Source organism: Mauremys mutica, chromosome 8 (genome assembly GCF_020497125.1).
Source record: "Mauremys mutica isolate MM-2020 ecotype Southern chromosome 8, ASM2049712v1, whole genome shotgun sequence".
NCBI classification, from domain to species: Eukaryota; Metazoa; Chordata; order Testudines; family Geoemydidae; genus Mauremys; species Mauremys mutica.
In genome coordinates, this window is record NC_059079.1 from 81728162 (window position 1) to 81752035 (window position 23874).

At 37.8% G+C, this 23874-nt stretch overlaps 1 protein-coding gene across 2 annotated transcripts in view; it reads left to right on the forward strand.

Moving 5' to 3' along the window:
* The window catches only part of SLIT3 (slit guidance ligand 3), a 768837-nt gene that overhangs the window by 441933 nt on the left and 303030 nt on the right, over nucleotides 1–23874 (forward strand). For both annotated transcript variants that reach the window (XM_045026794.1, XM_045026795.1), the window contains one exon: nucleotides 5832–5903. In XM_045026794.1, the coding sequence (XP_044882729.1) occupies nucleotides 5832–5903 (72 nt within the window). The remainder of the gene's footprint in view (nucleotides 1–5831; nucleotides 5904–23874) is intronic.

The following is a 23874-nucleotide window of genomic DNA, read 5'->3' on the forward strand; positions in this document are numbered from 1 at the left end:
AAGTGAAGACATTAATTAAACTAGTATTCTGTCTGTTCTTTGACTAGATCATTTGGATTCTACAATGTCCTGACTCATGTTCTTACATTTAAAAAATATCTTCCTATACTGCAAATAAACAAAATATAGTAAAATAAAGTAGCTTGTTGTTTCAACATGCTTAGTGCTTGATGGGCTCTTTCTTTCTGTACATAGGTTTGTTAGTTGCACAAAAGGTAGTTAATTCTATTGCATTTGGTATCTGGTTATAGAACAAAGGAAGTGTTATTTGCAGAATAATTACCAAAATGATCAATTTAGATTTTTGAATATTAAAGGATTTTTAATGGCAAAAGGAAATCAACATTTTGAAATCCTATTCTTTCTTAGAATGAAATTTGAAATTTAACTCTCACCTTATGGTAGATAATATGCAAATCCAAATATATGAGCCAAAGTGTTGCAGTATCATGGGAATTTGGTGCTAGAATTTAGCTCCATCTCTTGGATTAAATAACAGTTGAAATATAAGGATTTAATAGTTATAGGGGTGCAGCATTGTTTCTCAATTTTAACTAAAGATGTTTTATCTTAATTTTGTATTATAAAATGCCAGTTTTAAAGACCAATAATTATCCGTTAGTCACACAATTTCTTGGTCAATTATAATTTATATTTTCTATGCTTCTTATTGAAAACACTTGAGTAGTAAATGGGTGACATGAAATTATACTGTTCATAACACCATATTATTATACATATACACGGTGTATGTTCGGTATAATTAATCCTGCCTCAATGCAGAGGGATAGACTAGTTGTCCCCTTCTTGCCCTATAGTTCCATGATTATTTTTTATATCTGCAAGAGCAGATTTATTTAAAAAAGGAATATGTCATTTCTTCAGTCAACAATTTACAAGCTTCAAGTGTTCCTGTCTCAAATGTTACCTTTATCTTAAGTAGCTAATACATCTTTTCCTTGATACCCAATTTTACTCTTTTTTTTCCTGAATTCTTTTGTTATATATCTGTAGCTGTTGTTATTGTCTAGTGGGAGCTAATTGCCTGTCATAGAAGTTTCAGTTCCCTGAAGCCTCTTGGGTGAAGTCAGAGCAGCTATTTAATCACACATATGTTGCAGGGTTTCCCGTGCTTGCTGACGTCAAAGCAAGAGACACTTTTGACAAAGGCCATGGACCCAAGTCCAGTGTCTAATGTATGAAATTAGTCATGAGGGGTTTACCATTTAAACCTACACAAACACTTTAATTCCTGTTAATGTTAGGGATCCGTCTTAACCTGACAAAAGCCTGGAGGTTCAAAATTAAATCTGGCACTCCTTCCTCGATCCCTCCACCACCACCACCTTTGTTTCTAGTTATCACAGTCTACATGATGCATATTGTAAGTCTGCTTGCTGTTCAGAGGCTCCAGTAATATCCCAGGAGCGACTTCCAGAGTGGAAAGATGCAGTTTGTTTCCTCTGTTATTTTCTTTCCCAGTTCAAATTGTTAATTTTATCCAAACATATTCCTAAGAATACATTGTATCTCTCCGTCTGTGTGGAAGAAAGACAGGAGGCCGTGGATGTGGTTTAATTTAGGCTGCAACTTGATTCACTTATAATATCCAGGGGTACCAGGCAACATATTGTACAGCTTAGGAAGGAGGGGGTCAGCTTCCCACTGACAAGAGCTAGGAGCCCCAAACCCTCTTCCTTAACCCGTTTAAGGGGGACTGGAAAAGGAGGGGGTTGGCTCCCTGCTGATGAGATGTAAGAGCCCCAACTCCCCTCCCCCTTATTTAATTTCCTTAAGGAATGCTTTCCTCTAAATCCTTTCCCAATCCATTTTGTCCAATAACTGTATCCCTTCTATACCAAGTATGTGCACTGGAAATCCACCACAAGTTTTATGTCGTAAATTGTGACAGTATAACCTAATCCCCTTACTCCACCCCACAAGGTCACAGAACAGCTGTGGGGAAGGTGAAAAAAATGAGCTGGCTTTGGCCAATCCGGGGGTAAGGGGAAAATTCCTTCTCAGCCCTGAAAAGAATAGGGAAATTAGCATAATTCCCACAGTGGGTCAAAAGAGAACCCATTTGCCAAGTACATGTGTGGGTAGCCCAGTACTAGTAAAGAGGTTGCTTGGGACATAAATACCCCACTACTCTTCTAGTCAGCATGAAGGAAAATGCAGTGACCTTGTCCTAACCTGGCCCCATCTGCCTCCTGCCCTTCCCGTGCATCCCTATGAACTTTCCCATTTCTCCCTACTTGCTATAAGGGAGCTCTACAGGGATTAAACCCCCTTTTCTTCCAGCCAGCTATACAAAGACCCACTTTCATAATTGCAGTGGGCACATTTTATAGTTCCTTTCATAAGAGGCAATCCAACCACTTTGCAAGTGTTAGATAAGCCTCAAAACATCCCCATGTGGTCAGTGTTGTATTCATTTCATAGGTGGGGAGAAAGTCAGGTAAAGAGTGACTTTCCAAAGATCACACATCATGTGAGTGGCAGAAGAATACCAGAACCCAGGGCTGATGTCCTCCTGTCCTTTGCTCTAACCATGCAGCCTTCCTTAGTTACATTATTTTGGTAATAGCAAGGAGAAAAATCTCTTCAACAAATGTCTGAAAACTGACACACAAAACTGTCTCATAAAACGGATGTCATTTTTTAAACTTACCTGAAAGCTAGTAATAGCTGACAAATGAATATGTAGTTCCTTTATGTGCATGTTTGAACACTACGTTCAGATCTAAGTGATAAGTGGAGACAGTTGTGGTACAATGTGTAACTCAGGGAAATGTAGTCCTGCGTCCTCTATTTTTTTTCTCTGACTCTTCAGTTTTTCCATGTATGATGTAGCTTTTCTCAGATCCTGATTTTTTTCTTTAAAAGCACAAGTTGTCCATTTTGAGTATCACGGCATATGATTTGATTCCCCAATCTTGCAAAAAAGCACACGATTAAATTTAAGATGGTGATTAATCCCATTGTCTTCAGAGGGATAATTTGCATGCTTAAAATTAAGCCCATGAATAAGTGTTTGCAGGATTGGGGCCTTAATCATTTACAGAACTAAGACTAAAACTCAGGTGACACTGGCCCCCTGTTGCGTTCTCTAAATGCTTAACCTGGCTGTCTTTCAGACATCGTGCTCCTATAGCTTGTTTGTTAGGAAGCTGAAATTAGTCCTAAAGGGTAGGGTATAACTAATGCAAAATGAGATCCCTCTAGAAAGCTTAATAATTTGGGGCCTGATCCTATGAATATACCAGCTCTGCAAAGCATGTAGTGCTTACCTTACTACTGTGAATGGTCCCGTTGATTAATAGACCCCACAGGCATTAAGCTTGGTAGTTACTGTTGGCAGTATTGGGCCCACAGAGAGCTGTATATGATTTATTAAATAAATTTTACCATAAAATCCAAGCAACAGAACAGCATTCTTAAAAAACAAACAAAAAAAACCCAGCGCTGTTTAAGTAGACTTATATGACTAACAGAAGGCTTTCTGATGTTGAATACATATATTAATCACTCTGGGCTTATTTACTTAGATCTTAGCATATTTGGCAGTAAAGTAGGTAGCATCCCATACCTCAGTTAAAACTTGGCAACACAACCTAATGAGTTTGAAAAGAAAGAAATAGATGGTTCCCGTGTTCACCTAATCGCTGGCTCTTGCTTTTTCTTTAACGTGCTTTTTCTTTAACATCAAATGCAAAGCACATGTGAATTAGATGAATAATGTACATGAGGAAGCAAGTTGCAATATAAAGTTCTTAAATACACACACAGCAGTAATGTGTTTTACTCCATTTTTAATGCTTGTTACAGCAATCTTGACACCTAAATTATCATGTAGACACCGTTCCAGTAAAGTGACAAATGTTAACGTTTCAGAAACCACCAGTAAATAAAAATCCAAAAAGTAGTCCCTCAGCAACATCGTCCGTCTACCCCCAAAAGATGCAGTTTGTGTGTGTGTGTGATCCCCTTTAGATTATGTTACATCTTTTGGTTCAGCATGAGGGATACTGCGCAAAGATTTGCCAAATTCATCATGTTTTGTTAAGTTATGAGATCTGTGAGAAACTGAAACTGGGTTTATGTTTGTAAGCTGTTTGGAAGCCTTGATAATCAGTATGATTTTTCATACACTTTAAATCATAAAAAGCTTGGAGTTTACTGAGCCTGGTCTGTTACGATGGTACCACATCAGCTTGGGTAGATGACACTTGGACTTTAGATATATACAAACTCAGCATAATATATATCAGTAGGATCAATTTGTACCTATGTGGTCATTCATGAAGATTCAAAATCAATGCTACAGTCATTTAGAACTTTAAATTAACACATGCTTTCTACCTAAAAATATTCTATCTATCTTTTTTATTGTATTGTAGTTATTATTGTGTCTAGTTGATGGTTTATTTCTACTTTCACTGGAAGGTTGCTGGGGCAATACATGGTTTCTTAAATGTCTGTACAGTGCAGAGTACAGAGGATGATGATTTTTCTACCACACCACATTATCATATCTGTACTGGTGCAAGTGTGTATATGTACACTGTGCATATAATAGTTATAATAATTTTGCTTAATATGCAGTTGCATCTATAAATCCCCAAAAGATCATAGCACCATTGTGCTAAATACTATACAGACATGCAGAACAGACAGTCCCGCCAACATTGTGGTCTAGGCAAAGGATCACACAGAACAAGGGGTGTGTATTCACATCTTTTGCAATGTCTGTATTGTATTCAAATGTATGTATAGCTTATCCAGTATCATATAATACGGATTTTTTTTTACAGTGTAATTTAAATTATCAGATACATAAGGACTTAAATCCTTAAATTGTACATTTTGATTCAAGCACATGGAGCAGGAAAAAATAATTTTTTAGTTGAAATGCACACGTATGCATATGTACCCATATGTTCCCAAATACTGTAAAATATATTTAAACATAGATATCTTGGTAAAATAAATGTGAAAAATCAATCTTAGGTGTATTAAATTACACTTGTTTCATAGCAAAGTACTACATTATTAAGATTGTAATTGTGTGTGTGTGTGTGTGTGTGTGCGCGCGCACACACAATTTCTTGAATATTTTCTATCAATGGATTTATCTCACTGATACAGTTAGGCAGAACCTGTATTTAGTGAAAAATCTTTCAATAGAATGGCCAACCAGATGGGACCAGTAACAATAGAGAGAAGCCTCTAACACCACAGACATTTGGTGCTTAGAATAATAAAAAGACTATAAAATTAGATTAGTTGAGTCTAATTTGGAATTGGTATATTCCCCACGCACTCTTGCAGCTCTTGGGCAGATAAAGCCTTGAGATTTAGTACTTTCAGGACAGAGGACTGCAACTTCCAGTAAAAGAAAAAAAGGCATTCTGGGAGGTCGCAGAGGGCAGTGCAGTGACCTCCAATGATTTACAGGCCTTTAGCTTAATGAAATTGTTTCAGTGACATGACGGTAAAAGCTCATAATGGATTGGATGCCCTAATGTAATGAAATTACTCCCTTCTGCCTTAAAAAAAAAAAAGAAAGAAAGAAAGAAAAAAAAAGCGCAATTAATATTTACTGAGACCTGACAGGCTTCAGTGTGCTGTACTGTGCAGTTCTTTCAGACAGTCAGTGAGAAGAGACAGAGCAGCGTGGCAGGCTATGAGCAAGCCTCCTCCTGGGGGACGAGCAAAGACTGCAAGGGGGTGGAGGGACACCTCAGTGACAGGAAAGATTGGAACCCGGTGTTTTAAGGCAGCTTAGTTACCCAGCAAACCTTCATACTTTCCCTTCCTTCCTGCAGGCAACTGGACAACAACCAGATCAGCTGCATTGAAGATGGAGCCTTCAGAGCCCTGCGTGACTTGGAGATTCTGTGAGTTGACTTTGTGATTTCTTTTGTGTGTCTGTGTGTTTGTCTCTCTCCATGCTGCAGTGCTGATTAAATGTAGAGATTGGTGGGGTTTTTTTGGTCTCCTTACCCTGGCCAAAGTGTTATAACCAGCGAAGTGAAATGTCTCACCTCCCCCAGATGGAGATTACTGCTAATTAAACTACAAAAGAGGACTTCTGTGCTGATGCTCCTGAGGAGCATAGAAATTGCCATATTTGTTGCTGTGTGAAACAGATGGGGTTCAATAACATCCAGAGCCCATGTAATGTACAGTATGTACAGCCAGAAACCTATTCATATATGTGTAATGTGGAGTAGAGGATGGGTAACAGGTTTGGAGAGAAGAATATTTAGAGGTATCTCACAATTGATCTAGACAGAAAGGGTGTGTAGAATAAATTATAAATTAAAAAGGTGGGTGGGTTGTAGGGGACTTTGCCATGTTTGCTCACAACATTAGCTTATGGGGAAGGTCCCAGTTGGAGAACCAGAATCATGCCAAGATTTGGTCTTTTAAAGCTACAGTACAACAATACCACAGTCTTTAATGTTTTCCCAACCTTTGGTAAAGTGCATCCTTTGAATGGTTTTAGTGAAATAGCGGAATGACAATAAGCAGAATATTACTACCTTTTAAATTAGATTCAACAATGAAGCCTGATTTTGAGCTACAAACATACAACTATGTTTATGCGTTCCTTTAATTTTTTTTTGTAAAATCAGACATTACATAGATTTAAGTATCTAGGCATAGAATAATTTGACTAGTGCTAACGTAGTTACTTTATCTGAGCAATAACGCATTTTCTAGTGTACTGCTTAACTAAACAAACGGGGGCAAAGACTTCCCTGTGGTTGGAAAATTAATTCTTCCAAACTAAGAGCATTAACACTTCTGAAGATGTGTAACTCTTTGGCGCAAAAGAAAAGAAAAGCAAAAAAAAAAATATGAAAACCAAACCCTTTAGCACCTGAAGTGGCAGTAAGAGTGGTCCAGTGCAGTAACTATATGCAGTGAATTACAGCAGAGAAGGCCCCATCCAGCCTACCAGAAAAGATTTTGCTTAGCTAGATGACAGCAAACAGTGGAATATTGGCTGGTTAAACTGTGCACATGCCTAGTGGAGGCAAATTAAACTGGAGATGAATCAACATAGAGCCTTTTGAATTACGAGGACAGGCACACAAAAGGATAGTACATGGAGAGCCTATAATAATAACCAAACTCCTCACAATTCAACTGTGGAGTTTGAATAGGGGGTTCTTGCCCTATCCTGCTCACTCTGAAACCAATGGGAGTCTTTCCATCAACTTGAGTAGAAGCAGGATCAGACTCTAAATGACCTACGGCTAGTTTCCATGGTTGTTTGTCTAGGATAGTCATTTTAGATACTTATTGTCTTTGTCTATCAAGTTTTGAAGCCATGATGTATAATAAACATGTTGTTATTGACCTAATACTGTTTATCTCTTGTGTTGAGCTCACATTAGGTATTTGAAGGATCTCCTAGGTGGAAACTTGTTTTGTGAAGAATACAGTTAGAAAGACAGAACCTTTCTTTTGAATTAATAGCATTTGTTAGAAAAGGTAATGACATCCCACAATAACATTTTCCTTCTCTGCCAGATTGAAAGGATTATTGTGATGTTTTTTTAAAGTCATCACTAGCTACCATAAGCATGATCCAATTTTACACAAAGAATAAGTTCAATTCTAATATTTTTTCTGATGACATATATTTTCTTTATCCAAGGATGATGCATAAGACATCCGCTGACACTAGATTGTGCTATTACTTTCAACAAAGTATGTTGACTAGCAAATTACATGATATTTGTACTATAATAGTCTAATAACTGTAGGCTCTGCAATCGTTTTTAGCAACATATTTCTCTTTCCCATTGTTATCAGAGCTGATCAAATGATGAATTAGTTTATCTACCTATCTATCTGTCTATAATGGCCTGATTCTAAACCATCCCCAAATCAATATAATTGCTGAGGGGGAGAATCTGTTCTAACCTGCTCTGTGTTTAGAATTGGCCATAAGCAATTATTCTTTGCAGTTTTAATTTTCAACATAGGCATGCTTTTATGGGAGAAATCAGTCTTAATTCTATGAGATGAGAAAATAGGTTGGCGCTAAGTAATTTTTAAGATATCTATCTTACAGGCACAAAATCCTCAGTATTATGTTGCATCCCCAGTTTGAAATTTTTATTTAAGCTCTTCAAAGCAATTTTGAGCACGTCAAGTCTGTGAAACAAAACAAATGGCTTAACTTCCCAAGAGATGTCTCACCTTCATCCTGAATATTGTTACAAAGAGTCAAAGATCAAAAAGTTATCAGCGCTTAGAAAGAATGTTAACAATGGAACTAGAAGATGATCAAGTGACCACTCCCTAGTGCAGTCACCACTACATAATTGTACGCAAATATGTTCTAACCTATAATCCATCCCATAATGGAGACATGGTAATTTTGACAAATACTGTTCGCTAGAGCAATTTGCAGTGATACCAAATGATGCAGCCTTGTTCATTTTTATTTTTCCCACAAACTAAAATATTTCAGTCTTTCTCAAAATGTACACAGATTTGTTTACATGGTAAATTCTTGCCTAAATTATAAAAACTTTGGGAGCAGAGGCCATGTGCTTTTGCAAGTTGCTTAACATATCTAGCCCATTCTTAGTGCTATACTGAAAATAAATTACTATACTAAATTTTAGCAGTTCCATCTCTTTATTGCATTTGCTTCCCAAATTGAAACTCATCAGAGGAGAAGAGGAATTTGATGAGCTTCTCCGAGTAGATTTAGGAACTGGAAGGGAAATTATTCAATTGTCTCTGAGAATAGAGAGCCCCATGATATGATTTTTTGGGTTATTGGTTCTCAGAGAGAGGTTCTGATGCTTGTATAAGAGCCTATTTAACATCAGTTCTTCCTGCCATTAGTAAACTTGTCATTAAACTCTTTTCATTAATAAACTAGCACCAAACAGGGCAGAGTGAAGGTTAAAATTGGGCTGTCACTGCAATTAATTGCACTACCCAAAATACGTGTTTATACAGTATTGTGCTAATGCCTGGGATACCTGTATCTCAATTAAGGAATGTGATTGTATGTACTAGGATGTTTACAAACTTCTAATTGGCACATATAGTAGTGTGCCCTTCAGACTTTGTGGCATAAATTGCCAAGTTGCATTGCTGTTACTGTGCCCTGTGCCGGTTCATCAGTATGAATCACTGGTTCTTGCATGTGGCTTTTGTTGGATCTCCAAAAGCCTTACTAATAATGTGCCAGCATAGTGGTTTGAAGTAAAATAGAAATATTTTGGAGTGGCTGGATTGTTGTTGTTATGACACAATAGTACAGGAAGCTTCATATATTAGTACTACAATTAGATAACTACAATTAGATAAAATTTAGGAAGACTTAAAAGTGAATTTTACAATTTAAGCCTCAAAGGAGGGTGCATCTTATGAGTAAAATCATAATAAAATATAAAACTGATATGCATTTGTAAAGTGAAAACGCAACAAAATTGATGTGAATTTCCCACCAAACAAAAAGTATGATTTCTGCTATAGGCTGGTTTTCTTTATTTCTGTTCTACTCCACTGAGTCCTTAGCTTATAATGCCAGATATCACCATACGACACAACGGCACCATTCAGAAATATTTATTAGATTATTAAACTGAACCAGCTTAGCTGTCGACAGGCTAGGATTCATTAAAAAAACAAAACAAACCTCAACATCCTCCAATCCATATCCCAGGAGTCCAACACTTTTTAGTTGGTGCCATTTTTATCCTTATTTGTAAAGGTGTTAGCAGACATCTTGATTAGCCAATTAATCCGAAGAATATTGAATAGATGACACAAGTATTTCAACATTCAGAATTTCATCTTCATTCCTGTGGGACATCCTTTCAACAAGAATGAATGTCAGGGTGAGTTCAGTATGTCCATCCAAACCGGACAAGCTAATATGAATATTAGCTGGGTGTTTGTGCTATCATCAGCAGCAATGAAATGCTTAAAATCTTGGGATTTTTGAGGATCTGGTTACTTGAAATAGCTTTGAAAATTGGAGCTTGAAAACTTTCTAAATGTTGCAGATTTCACAAGATAGAAAGGAACAAAAAGACCACGGCATACTTTTCAATTTAGTTCACATTACCAAGAGTTTTCCCAAAGAAAACTGTGCTAAGAGTGTCATTTCAAACACACTGTTCTCACCATGCAGTTCTAATAATCCACAGTTTTGTTCTTGGTACGTTGTTAATAGTGTTAATTACTGTTATAATTACTCATTCATCTTATGCCTCTCATCCTGGGTTCTGAGGCTTTCCAAGCTGTGGACTAAACCTTCCAATCCTTTTGCCATGAGTAGTCCTACTTGTATGAATAATCTTGTTTAAATTACTGGACAACAAACTGTGTATAGAGGCATTCAATATTAAAAGACATTTAGGGTGGAATACATCCACAGTATACTCACAAAGTTTGAAAAAATCCCAACCGTAGCAGCCAGATTTCTAAAGCAAACCTAAATCATGCCTGAAATTCTAATACATGAATTGAGCACCAAAAACTAAACTCAGAACCTCAGTTCTAGTCATTAGCTTGTAAGTGTCTGAAAAGTAGGCGTTGATCTGAAAAAGAAACTATGAAAAATATTTTCCAGGTCCCAAAGCTCAAACCTAGCGAAAAGTGCTCGGGACTATCAAATAAATAAACACAATTTGAAAATGAAAATTCAAAAAAGGGGTATTGGAGTTTGAACTTGTCTTCTTTCTGACTCAGATTATGAACTGGAACCTGGTATCTCAAAAAGTATTCATTATGCAGACTATGAAATACGGAGATCTCAATATGATCCAAATCATGCACTTGGCTTTTTAAAATTTGCTTCAGATGGAAGCTTGTATTCTGGAGAACACATCAGAATCTACTAGAACAGTTTAAATTCGGATAGTATGGTTCCCTTGGACTACGTGTAAAACACACGTTGACAAGCAACGAAACTTTCACAAGCAGAATGAGGATATATTATTGTGGCGTCTTAGTCAGACTTTCTACTTAAATCCATTTCTGTTGCCACAGATTATGTTGAGAATTCAACAGCTTTACCTTGAGTTACAAGTTACCATGGGTAATATTCCAACATGTAAAATAACACAGTATTCCACAATAACTCGTTAAATAACTTTTCCTCTTATGACAGTGAACTCTCAGCTGTATGATTATAATACACAGTGAATGCATTTTCAGATGAACAAACTTGAAACATTTTTGTGAGCATGAATCAGGGTGTTCAGATATAGCATAACTTATTTTTTCTTCCAGTTTTCTTCTGTTTACAGTCTTACTGCTTATAATTACGCACACACACACATATAATTACTCACACATATATATGTGTGTGTGTATATACACAGAGAGCCAGTTTTACTTATTTACAAAATGCTTTGCCAGGCATATCTCAGCATTTTATTTGCTTCAGCTATCTTGAGAGGCAGGGCGTTAAAGTCATGACATAATTCTAAATATATGAGATGTCATAGCTTAATGAAAGCCTGAAAATGCCACGAGAATGATTTCTTGCTCTATTTTTCTGCAAATTACGATCAGTTCTGGCAATCAAGATTAAATTTGAACTGTGTGAGGTGCATTCTTAACTGCTACAGTGCACTCAGAATATTGTAGTGGGAACTAGATTTCACAATAAATTGTATGTATAACTCTTGTTTTAGTCATTCATGCTTGTGTGCAGTTGAATTAAAATAACAAATAAATGGAAAATAATACAGTTAGGCTCATAATGAATTTGGGTTAAAAATCTATTAACTTCTTGACTAGTAATTGTACACATAAGACACGTGATGAAAACAAACATTCAAAAGGAGTTACTAGTGACAAGGTGTAGGTAATCAGACTATACGGTTTAATCCCATTGCATGTAATCCAAAATAATTTGGAATACAAGCTTTTTCTAACAGTATCACCAGGCTTCTATCCCCCCCACCTCCAAGTTATGACAGGAAGCTACTCTCACAGGACAGCCAGAGATGAAACAAATGTAGACTTAGCTGTGGTGAAGTACCACTGCCCCAGTGTATAGGGGTATCACTGGACAGGTGGCTAGTTCCTCTTTTCTCTACTTCATTAGCTATCTGGACCTACTCCAGTGATAAGCATTACGAGAATGCCCAGTAACTGTCCTTCCCCATCAGTTTCTGTCTGATTGTAGATCTCTACAGTGAAGGAGTGAGCAGCGGTCCCAAAAAGCATGGCTGCTGTTGCACTTTCCATTACAAGAATCAAATTGGAGATAAGAGGAACAGGAAATCTGTGCAGTAGAGGACTTTCTCTCCAGTCCTGGGAACTTTCTGAAATATACTGAAACCCTGATGTGTGCGATTAGCATGTTGTATCAATTGGAAATGAAGAATTCTGCACCGGGGAGGCAGGCTGGGGTGTGTGGAATGTTTTAATGTTTAATAAGGAATGTTATTTGATGAAAATTTTCAGTGAGACATCTATTGTTATTGCTAACAGTATGGAAATGAAATGTGAGATAACCTTGGTTGTATAACATATTTCAAAAATGTGAGGTTGGAAGTACAGTGTACGGTGAGAGGAACAATATCCAGATGGCACCAAGGTGACAGGTTTTATATCAAGACCAACAGAAACAAAATAAGAAGGGGGAAGAGAGGCTCTCTGTAAGAGTCTTTCATGCCTGTTATGGTCTTAATAGTAGTTGCTTTATGGATGGGTTCAGTATATTCACATAAGTACTTTAACTAGTAATTTTGTTAGTCCTATTAGTATTAGTATTCTTGCCATGTCCATGAAAAATCAATATTGATGCCGAACTATATCCTATATCTACAGAAGATGGATTCGACTTACTGAAGTATATTTGAATGCTGTGCTCATTTCCCACCTACCCCCACTATCATGGTGTTTTTATCGCCTTTAAACTAATAATACCCAGGAGCCCTTAGGGATGCAGAACACATCAAGATAAGAGCAGTGCCAATTTGGAACTATTATATTCATGAATCAAGAACAAAATACATTTCTGAGAGGGACTTGTTTTTATGACCTGCCGGGGACTTCTGCCAGACTCACTTTCCCATGATATTAGTTTTTTCGTTTGCAGGCTCTGTTCATCTTGTAACTACTTTGCTACTCCTTCCTCCCCTCTGTCTGATATAGTATTTCCATCAGTTGTATAGGAAACATAGGGCAAGCTTTTAACTTTGACTGTCAGTCTTGATGTAAGTGACCAATTTATCACTGAAGGCTCCCAGCTGTGTTTCTTTCACTCATTTGAATTGGACTATGCAGTTCAACATCTTAGCTAATGTGTAGTTGAGGGAGAGTGGTAGTGAGAGTGAGCTGGCTGAAGCTCCATCCAGATGAGACTGAGGTGGTGTTGGGGGAAGTAGCTAGGGAAGGTAAAATATGAATCCCTTAGTGGAGGGAGTGGATCTGCTGTTAGTTACCAGAACTCCCAGCTATGACTCCCAACTGTTGTTGGATGATCATGTCACAGCAGTAGCCCAGTCAGTTGTTTACCATCTGCGTGGCCAACAGGTTGCAACTTCTCCATTCTGATGCAGACCTTGCTACTGTTGTTCAAGCCTTTGTCACCTCAAGATTAGATTGTTGCAACATGCTCAACATAGCATTGCGCCATAAAACCTTTCAAAAACTGAAGACGGTGCAGAATGCAGCAGCACTCACTGAGTGGCGCACATGGCTGGGAGTGCATTACTCCACTGTTCTGGGATCAATGCTGGTTTCCTATCAGTTTCCGGGTGCTGTTTAAGGTGTTGGTCATGACCTATAAAGTTCTAAATGGCCTGGAATCTGCTTTTTGTCATTCTCCATCTGCCATACTGCCACAGCTGCAGACAGTACAAGCGCTTGACCTGGATCCCAATCATTATAAGAGAGAGAGTGGTGCTGGCACCTCTATGAGGGCTCTGGGACTAAGGCACTCATTCCCCCATTTAGTCCATAATAACCCTGATTCTTCTCAAATTAGACTCTCTTGAGTTTAAATTTTGAATATGGTGGAAAAGAATGTATCTAGGATGCTCCCTGTAGCAGAGTTGTGGGTCCAGCGCACCATCCACCATGCCGAATATTTAACTTTAAACTGTAGCTGCTGAGATTCCGAAGTCTGTATGATGTTTGACATTAAAGCTTCCAAAAATTTCCAGATAAGCCAATAATTTTGCATCTCCAACCAATTGGTGATTGAAATGGTAGCATATGGACATTTAAGAAATTAATTTGTAGATAGAAATTGTGCTTGCAAATCAGGTACATTTGTGCCTGAAAAAGGCCTCTCCAATTAATTGATCAGCACAAAATTGCAAGTGCAGAATTCTAGGCTGCTTTTGATCTAAAAGACAGCAATCCCAGATTTGTCTATTGTTTAATTTTGTACTTGTATATAAATATCCATTTAGCATAAATAGATCTAAAATTATATTTGTATAATATATTCACATGCACACAAGAAATTCAGAGGAAAAACTGAGAATTTTTAATGAGACAATCACACGTATGTTATGATAGGATACAGAAAGGAAAATGCTCAATTCTTTAATTAGCATGTGCTGTTTTGTTTATTAAAAGAAAGGAAGGTGAAAGAGGATTTGTTAAGGATGGAAGCATGACCCTTAATTTTAAAATAACATTATCACAAACTTAATTTTGGTAGAACACTTTTTTTTGTAATTTTCAGCCTTAATAAAGGAAGGAAACACATCAAAACATGATAAATTAATATTACACCTCTACCCCGATATAACGCGACCCAATATAACACGAATTCGGATATAACGCGATAAAGCAGCGCTCTGGGGGGGGTGTGCAGGGCTGCGCGCTCCGGCAAATCAAAGTAAGTTCAATATAACATGGTTTCACCTATAACGCAGTAAGATTTTTTGACTCCTGAGGACAGCATTATATCGGGGTAGAGGTGTATTAATCCTATATAAATTGGAGTAGTTTACATTATTGGGTGAATTATTGTTAAACATATGTTCATTGTGTACTAACATTGGACAAATGTTATTTTGATGTTCTTTAAATACCGTTGACTTTAAGGTTTTGTTGGATCACACATAGACCCTAGCTGGGGTAGACTGTATTGCTCTTGTGTATTTCCACTCCTTGCTTTTAGAGAGCTTGGAGTGGAGGTTTGGACAATTGATAATCTGTCCCTTAGGATTTACTAAGTGAGGTTCTACAAGGCTTTTTGTTATTTCATAGGAGGCACTGAGGGAGATTGCAGAACATTTTGAGCCGCAGCACGAATAGTATTCAGCAAATATCCATCTCTCTCATTTTCCTCACACCGTTGTGTCTGCAGTTTCCTAGTGCCTGGCAAAGGTTGGGATTTGGACTGAGTTTGAGGAATCTTCCTCTAATTCAAACAAGGTAGAGGTGAGACTGATGAGTAGGCAGAAAGCTCTAGAGAGTACAGAGGAAGGATTTGTGCACTTTTTAATGAAAACATCTACCTGCCCTTTGCCTAGAGATGCATAGTTTGGAGGTGCTTTCACACCCTCTACTTCTGAAATCTTGGCTGGTGTCAGTCACCAAAAGTGCCTTCCTCCATTTTTGTCTAGTGAGGGTGATTGTGACCATCTGTCTCCGAGTTGGACATGGCCACAGTAATCCATGGATTACCGCAATGCAGCAGACATGAGACTATCCTTGAAGCCCACTCACAAGCTCCAGTTGGTGCAGAATGAGGTTGTCAGTCTGCTGGGTGGAGTCACCAGCAGGGAGTTTATTTCAGCAATTCTCCAACGGCACAGGCAGCCTATTGGCTCATGGATATAATTCAAGATAGGTTGATCTATAAAATCCTATAAGGCTTGGATCCATTTTATCTCAGAAACAACCTTTCTCCCCATCTACTGTGATGGCATTTGAAATCAGGTGAGGTGCTTGAGCTAATACTTGCTACATTTCTACATTGAGATGCAAATCATCCAAAGCGGAGTTAATACCCTGTTGTGCATGTGTATAGCTATTAGAGCTGAGCAAATAATTTACTAGGAATAGTTGACTTCATTTATTTAGCTTCTTTTCATGTTTGCAGAATATTCACCATCAGATGACTGTTTCATATTTATTCAAGCTTCTGTTTTGTTTTGCAAGTTTTTACTTTGTGAACTGAAGATGAGTGGAACACTGTGAGTATTCAGTATTTAAGTTGGGTTGGTTTCTTTGCGCGTAGCATGTGGTTGTGAAGTAACTAACTTTTGTAATCATTTAGGGACTGGAAGAAGCCTCCTGGCTCTGGCAATTGGGCAAGCTGCACCTTAAGGAAATTTAGTCAGGACGAGGTGATATTTTTAGCAGATTTTTAACTTTTTACTTTCTAAGTTAGACACGGTTTGCCTAAAGCACCATTACTACAAAAACAGTTCATTTTTAGTTTCGGCCTTCTGGCTGGGAAAGCATTATCTAAGTGCAGACTTCTTTGCACTTTCACCCAAAAGAATGTGTATGGCACAAATAGCTGCCTCTGTGCCTGGGTTTGGCAAAGGTCTGTTTTGCAGTTTCCCATGCTATATAAATGATAACATTTCCAATGTGAATGTTTGAACATGCAAGTTCTAAATTTCCAGTTTCAGTGTGAGATACATGCCCCATCTGTTAGTATGTATTTATAATAGTCTACATATCAACCTTAATGTACAACGCATGTAACTTCACCATGAGGGCTATACGTACTTCTTTAGAACCTAAAATTTTAACAAAGGGCTTCCTGAGAAATGTTCTGTCTTACTTGGCAATACATGTGGTGTTCACTGGGTAAAAGACACATTTCCTTTCCTCTCTCAAGTCCCTTCAAAAAAATCAGTGTCATTTTTTCCTCCCCATTTCATATCCGTCCATCATTTCACTGTTTGGTTCTTCATGTCCCCCTTGTCTATTGTGGGGGGTGCAGATCATAGCAGGTAGCTGGGGAAAGCCAGTCTTCTGTCATTAGTATGGAGGGTCAGATGGGAATGGGGTTCTAGACTTCCTCCCAAACCTCCTCTTCAAACTCTGGGATGAGGCTTGATAGGAAAAGAATGGTGGGGGGAAGAGGTGGGCTGCAGCCGTATCACTCAATGAAGAACTATCTTGGTCCCACCTCCTACTCATTGTTATCCTTATGCTTTTTGGAGTAGCTGGCAATGTGGTGTATAGAGCTTGAGAGTTTGTCCCTCTATGCTCCTAGTGGCCTAAGTTGGGCATGCAGGCTACTTCAGTCATAGCAGACAATGCCGCATTGCGGCAACTGGCGGCAGCTGGTGCAGGGAGAACCTTGGAGAGGGGGAACATTTTAACAAGTAGACACAATCGTAGCATTTTTGAGTGGGTATACAAGACAATTTTTGCTATCCTTCTCTGTACCTGAAAAGGGAAACCATTTGTGTCTGCTATAATCACAGTACCATGCATGGGGTTGACCTGAGGATTTTGGGAAGGTGTTTTATTGGGAGATTCCCCACCACTCAGCTGACTTGTTTTGCCAAAACAATTGTGTGCTCATCAATGGAGAAGTCTTACAGAAACTAAAATAAAAAAAAGATAACTGGAAGCATGAAACCATTCTCTTCTGAATTAAATTAGAAAATTATTATGATTATTATTTAGAATTTCTCTTTGTATAGCCCAATTGAATAGATAGACCTCAATAGATTTTATACTATAGGACTTCTCTATTTGGGAACTGCGGCATGTTGATCATTGGATTCCCCCAGCATCTCGCTGCAGAAGTGGAATCCAGCTGTTTGTTCCTTTCAAACCTAGCAGTTGGATTGCATTACTTTGACTTGGTTTACATTTTTAAGGTTGTCTCTGCTATGGAAAGGGGTATAAATAACTCTTTAAAATGTAAGCTGAGATTCTCTTTTACATTGCCCAGAGGCTGTGACTCTGAACTAGGCATTCACATGAGTCCCCTTCAGCTCATCTCTTCTTGCTGGTCTTCCTTGTGAATATGTATTCAGGTATGCTTTAAATGAATTATGCATATAGGGCCTGATCCAGCTTCCATTAACTTCAGTGGGAGCTAAATCAGTCTCATATATATAATGAATGATAATGTACAGTGGGCACTGCTGAAAGCTCACCATTTGGTAAATTCTATTTTGCTTTGTTTTACAGGTGATCACTGTGTTACATAAAACATGATCTACAAAATAATTATTGATAAGTGCATATTCTTGATCAAGTCCAGGATTTTTAAAGGAGCCTACAGGACTGAAATGCCCACATCCCACTGAAACCTAAAGAGAGTTCAGTGCCTAAATCCCCTTAGCTCCTTTGAAAATCCTTGCCCAAATCAATAGACTGCAAGGGCCTAATTCAGGGACCATTAAATTTGGTAGAAAGTCCGTCATTGACTTCAATGGGCATTGGATTGGGTGCAGTGATGGTACTCACTGGTTCAGATTTGTTTTAGGCAAGAATTAAACCATATGATTTTTTTAACTAGTTTTTCGCACCCCTACAGGAAGGAGAAGTTGTTTTCAACTTATGTGATACCATTAACAAAATACAAAAATAACTTTAAAATTGTATAGTTAGTCAAATAGGTGTGGTTGAGTTCTGCATTCAGTAGAATGAATCTGTGTTTTTGTGTGGAGGTTTGTGTTTGAGTTATAAACTCACTCACCAAAATTTTGAATGTAAAAATTTGGTGATAATATATGATCAACCTAAAGTGCATTTTTATGGCTGAGCTGCAAATGCTTGGAAATTAGATGTCAAAATGCAAGCATCCATGCCACTACAACTGTTCTATCATGAAAAACTGCTATAATACAGCTTATTCGGTGACTGTGGGTGTGGTTGTCTTTCCCCTTGTCAGAATAATTTACACAATTATTAAACTATTGAGGCTTGGATCCATAACATAATCTCTCTCAGCGTGCTACACTGAAATATTTAAACACTTTATGCAAACCTTTAATTCATGAAGTCTCCTCTTTATGAAAAGGTAAGTAAAACCAGACTTTGTTGTGCTGTTATTAAATATACTAAAATAATTTGTTGAAACACACTTTATTTAAAAATAAAAAAATGAAACAGCCAACAAACGTAACAAAACAAGTGAATAATATTGATCCCAAACAAATAAAAAAAGTTTTTAGTTTGCCTTTGCAGTGATCCTTTTACAACTGGATTTTCTGTTTAAGTTTCACTTTCTGTCTAGGAGAGCAATTGGTTGTGATGTGTAGAAGATTGCAAAGATAAGACCAGCATTTCTGCAGATCTTTGGGTACAGGTATCAGGGAAGAATGCAATATTGACTAATTGCAACAGGATGGAGGGGAAAGCACAGAGCTGCTTTCACTCAGTGAGAGAGGCTTTATGGAGTACTTCATAGTGTACCATGAAGTTGCTGCTGAGGTAACTAGCAATGAATGGCATTAAGTATTCTAGACAGAATAGTGGAGTCCTCTAAAGAGGAGGTACTCTTGTTTTCATAGTGAAATGAAAGGTGGGACACTTGCTTTTCCAGACATAATGACTTGGAATTAGTTGAACAGCCCCTTCTGGAATCACAACTTGAAAGCACCTTTGACTTTAAATAGAGGATCCTGATGAAATGGATGTAAAAAATAATCCAGCGTGAACACCATAGTTCATTACCATTGGTGATTTTTGTTTAAAAGAGACCCATGATTGAATAAGTGCTTGAATGAACAATATCCCCTAGAAAGAGAATGATTTAGTCCCTTAAGCCTTGTCTTCACTTGTCTTTTTCTCCCAAAAGTATATACGATTGCTACCACCAGTTAAGCTCCACCGGTGCTGGCAGTAGTGTGAGCATGGTGCCAATGGTCTTCGGTATTTTTATCATCATGTTGTTTGGTGGCAAAGGTTAGACAACAGAGGAGTAAAAATGCTGGTGACTGTGAAGCCTTGGCTACACCAGCACTGCTGCTGTCGGCCCCATTGATGGAGCTGAATTGGGAGTCTAATGTAGCATCAGCCTTATAAAACTGAAGCACATTCAGGAATGAAACATAGATCGAATGGGGATTGATATCTAATGGTTAAAGAGGAGAACTGGGAAACAGAACTCCTAGGATCTCTCCCTGGCTCTTTCGCTGTCGTGTTGACCTTCAACAAGCCATGTAAGGCCTCCGTTTCATAGAAAACTCTCACGTATGTGCTTAAATCCATCCCTGTTCAGAACAGCACTTCATATGCTTAAATCCCATTGACTTCAATCAGCGCAAGATGAGACTCTTAATCTCTCCATGCCTCAGTCTCCCACATGTCAAATAGTTGTAAAATCCATTTTTCAGGAGTGTCATGGGCTTATCATTTACTTTGTATGTTCAGGTCCTTCGATGAAAGACAAGCATATTACGTGCATAAGGAGCCACCAATAATTTAAGATATCTACTTTTAACCAATTAGTTTAGCTCCCATTTTTGTCTTATTTGCTTGAGTGAGAGTGACTTTATTCCTGAAGGGAAAGGGGCTATAAAATAACTGCACTTCTACTATTCTTACCCCAAATTAAAACAAGAAATTCAGTGCGAGGCGCAACTTGAACACTTTCAGTGGAGTTGCACTGCCTGTATTGAAAGATTGAAGGTGTTTGACAATGGGGACAGCAAATGATTTAGGGTGGAAGATGGGAAAACGTCATCACTGAAATACTTTTGCAACAAGAGGCAACTGGGTTGCCTATTCATCAGTCATCTTTTTCTTTGAACAAGAATTACTCAAGGCATCATATGCTTAGGTCTAAAATGGAGAGAGGTATTGTGCTGAAGTCCCTCTTCAAGGATAGAAAGGTTTAGGATTGTAAGACTAGAAGAGACCTTTTGGGTCATCAAGTCCAGTCCCTTGCTGCTGCAGACAACCCCATCATATAATCCCATTCAGAAATGCATCAAATTCCATCCTAAAACTAAGTATGTTGTTTGTTCCCACTACTCCTGTGGAAAGGCTGCACCAGAGCCTCACTTCTCTGTTGATTAGAAACTGTCTTCTAATTTCTACCATAAATTTATTAGTGGCCAGTTTATATCCACTTGGTTATATACTAAAAAGAAAAGTAAAAATATAATAGAATATACATAGTAAATATAATGATCTGAGATAGTGAACTGGTTGAAGGAGCACTGAGTCTTACGTTTTACCTTTTCTACCACAGGCTTTGCAGTATTGATGGTCATTTTGCCCCTATGCCTCGAGTCCTGAACTTCATTTGTAATGGCTGTGCCTAGGATTTAGATATCTCAGTGACAATCAACTAGCTCATTTGAGTTGAGAGCTCTGGTGGTTGCAAACCCAGGAACTGGCATTTACATGGTCTTAAATCAAACATCTTCCAGTATCCTGTTTTTTTGTTTCTCTATTTTGATAGGCAAGTATGCTTTTCCAGCCCACTGGATCTCCTGTGCTAGACATATTATCACATACTAAATGAAAATATTTTATATTGGAGCTGGAAGAAGGCCTTTCTCATAATACAAAAATATACAGTTTTGGATTAAATTGGCACTGTATAGAGGATGAACGCTTGCTTTCTTGTATTTTAAAGCTCTTTCTTCTAAGTTCAAAAGTTTAAGAATTTTTAATTATGTTTTAGTAGCTCTTTATGGACTCTGTAAAGAATGATCCATCTTGAGATGTCACTATTGTATCTTACTTACAGCTTCATCTGTGTGCACCAAAAATGGAAATACTATTTCTTTGTAAATTTGCACTTTATGGCTAATATGAAAATGACGGCCCCTATTGCAAGAGATCTCCTATGTCAAGAAAACACTCTAAAACATGGCAACAATCACCAAGGAAAATTAAGTTCTGTTAAAGAAGATATAGCAGAATGAAGGAATGTATAAAAATATTTTGTATTATTAATAATATTGTTATTGTAGCACCCACAGTATGTTACGTGGTTCAGAGTAAACACATGGTCTGTGCTTTGACAGGCTTATGATCTAATTGTTTGGAGATGTATATAATATACATGAAAGACAAAAAGCAACCCCTATTCAAAAGGCTAGACAATAATTCTTGTAAATTCATTACTGAAAGCATTGTTTGCTCGGTATATTAAATGAAAAATTCAAATGCAAAACCAACCTACAAACTCTCAGGAATTTCAGTTAACCAGCTGAAATAGAACATAATTCTCCAGAAAACCCCTGACAGCTGAGACTTGGTTACGGATTAACATCATTGAAAAGTTAAATCAAGTTGTAACTTGAGTCCTGTCCTCACACAGAACCTTTAGTTAGCATGTGGAGGAGCTTTTTACTTGAGTTGGCTGGCCGGTCAGGGGATACAGCCTGAAGCTTGAGATAGCACAACTCAGCTGCTAACAAGACCACTCTGCATTATGGACTCAGGCTAGTACCACTCAAGTCCTCTAATGCCTTCCCACAATTCCCCCTGTGCCCAGAAAGGACTGACAGATTCTTCATTGGGAAAGAATTCACGGAGTGGCTCAGCTTACTGCAATGCAAAGAGCTCTGGGATACGCCCCTAGACATCTTAGTGCCACACGTGAGTGAGTGCAGCACAGCAGCTTGAATGTTATTTTTCAGTGTGGCCACTCTTACGCGAGCAAGGCTAATTTGAGTGGCAAAAGTTGAGTGTACCTAACTTGTGTTAACTTGTGGTGAAGATCTATTTTTAGAAGTCTACTCCTTTTATTCATTTCTTCTTTGTTTCCCTTTATTTTTCCCCATATTTGGAAGGGCATAGATCATGAAGGCATAGATCATGAGAAACCTAAATATCATGTCAAAGGTATAAATCAGCAATAATCAGAAAAATACATTCAGTGCACGAAGTGTGTGAGTACGTGCACGTATGCACACACATTGGGAACATAAAAACACTATGGTAAAAGAGCATTATTATGGTTGCAAATTCATGCCTGCCAAAGTTAGCCCCCTGGTGCATATCCATTATAATGTTCTTTATTTACATGATAACATACTATTTTTTCCACTGGACCCCTGCCTTGTTCAGAGCAATTGAGCATTTCAGAGAAAAGGTTGCCAGAATTTTTTAACATGGGACAAAACAGTGTACTTTTCCCTAGCCTTATTCTTGGAAATAGCTGAACCAGTGGCTGAAAAAATGCAGCCTGAGGCAGACACCCAGCATGGAAAATTTCAGTCCAAATGGTAAGTTTGGAAAAGATATAAAGCAATTGAAAACAGGGTATTATAGTGGGAAGTGTCAGGCAACCTTAATAATAGGTGGTGCTACCAGCTCTGCATAGCATATGCATGTGTTAATCACATGAAGCTTATTCACTCAGACATTTCCAAAAAAGGACATTTTCTCTTTCCTGTTTCCTTTGGCTTGTTTAAATTTCCATTGCCAGACACCTGAGATAACAATAGAAGACCCTCTCATATCTTTGATAACACATTTGAAAAAAGAAAACAATCACCTAGGATTAATGGTGAATCTGTTTATTAAGATAAAAGCAGAATAGAAACCAAATTGGCAACTGATTGTTTTTATTTCTGTGGATTTTACATGACACCTGGAGACCATTTAAAACGTTTGTTGGCTGTGTTAATGTTGTGTTTAAAAATAACACTTATATGGTGCCAAATCACTTTAGAGTTGGGTACAAATATTGAGAGAAAAACCCAGCTGTTGTTGCTTTTGCTGCTAATTTGAGGTGTCAGATTACAGCTCAACTGCTTTACGTCAGTGAATAAGGCCCCTTGTGAGATCATTATGTTTTCTAACAGTTGAGAGTAATGGATTAATCAGTGCAGCATCAGTTACTTTCATTATATGCCCACACAGCGGTTATGGGCTTTAATTTAAATGCTCTGTGGGGAGATCAAGAAACTGTATATGGGAGGCACTCAGAACTGGAAAAGAAAAAAAAATTGAAAACAA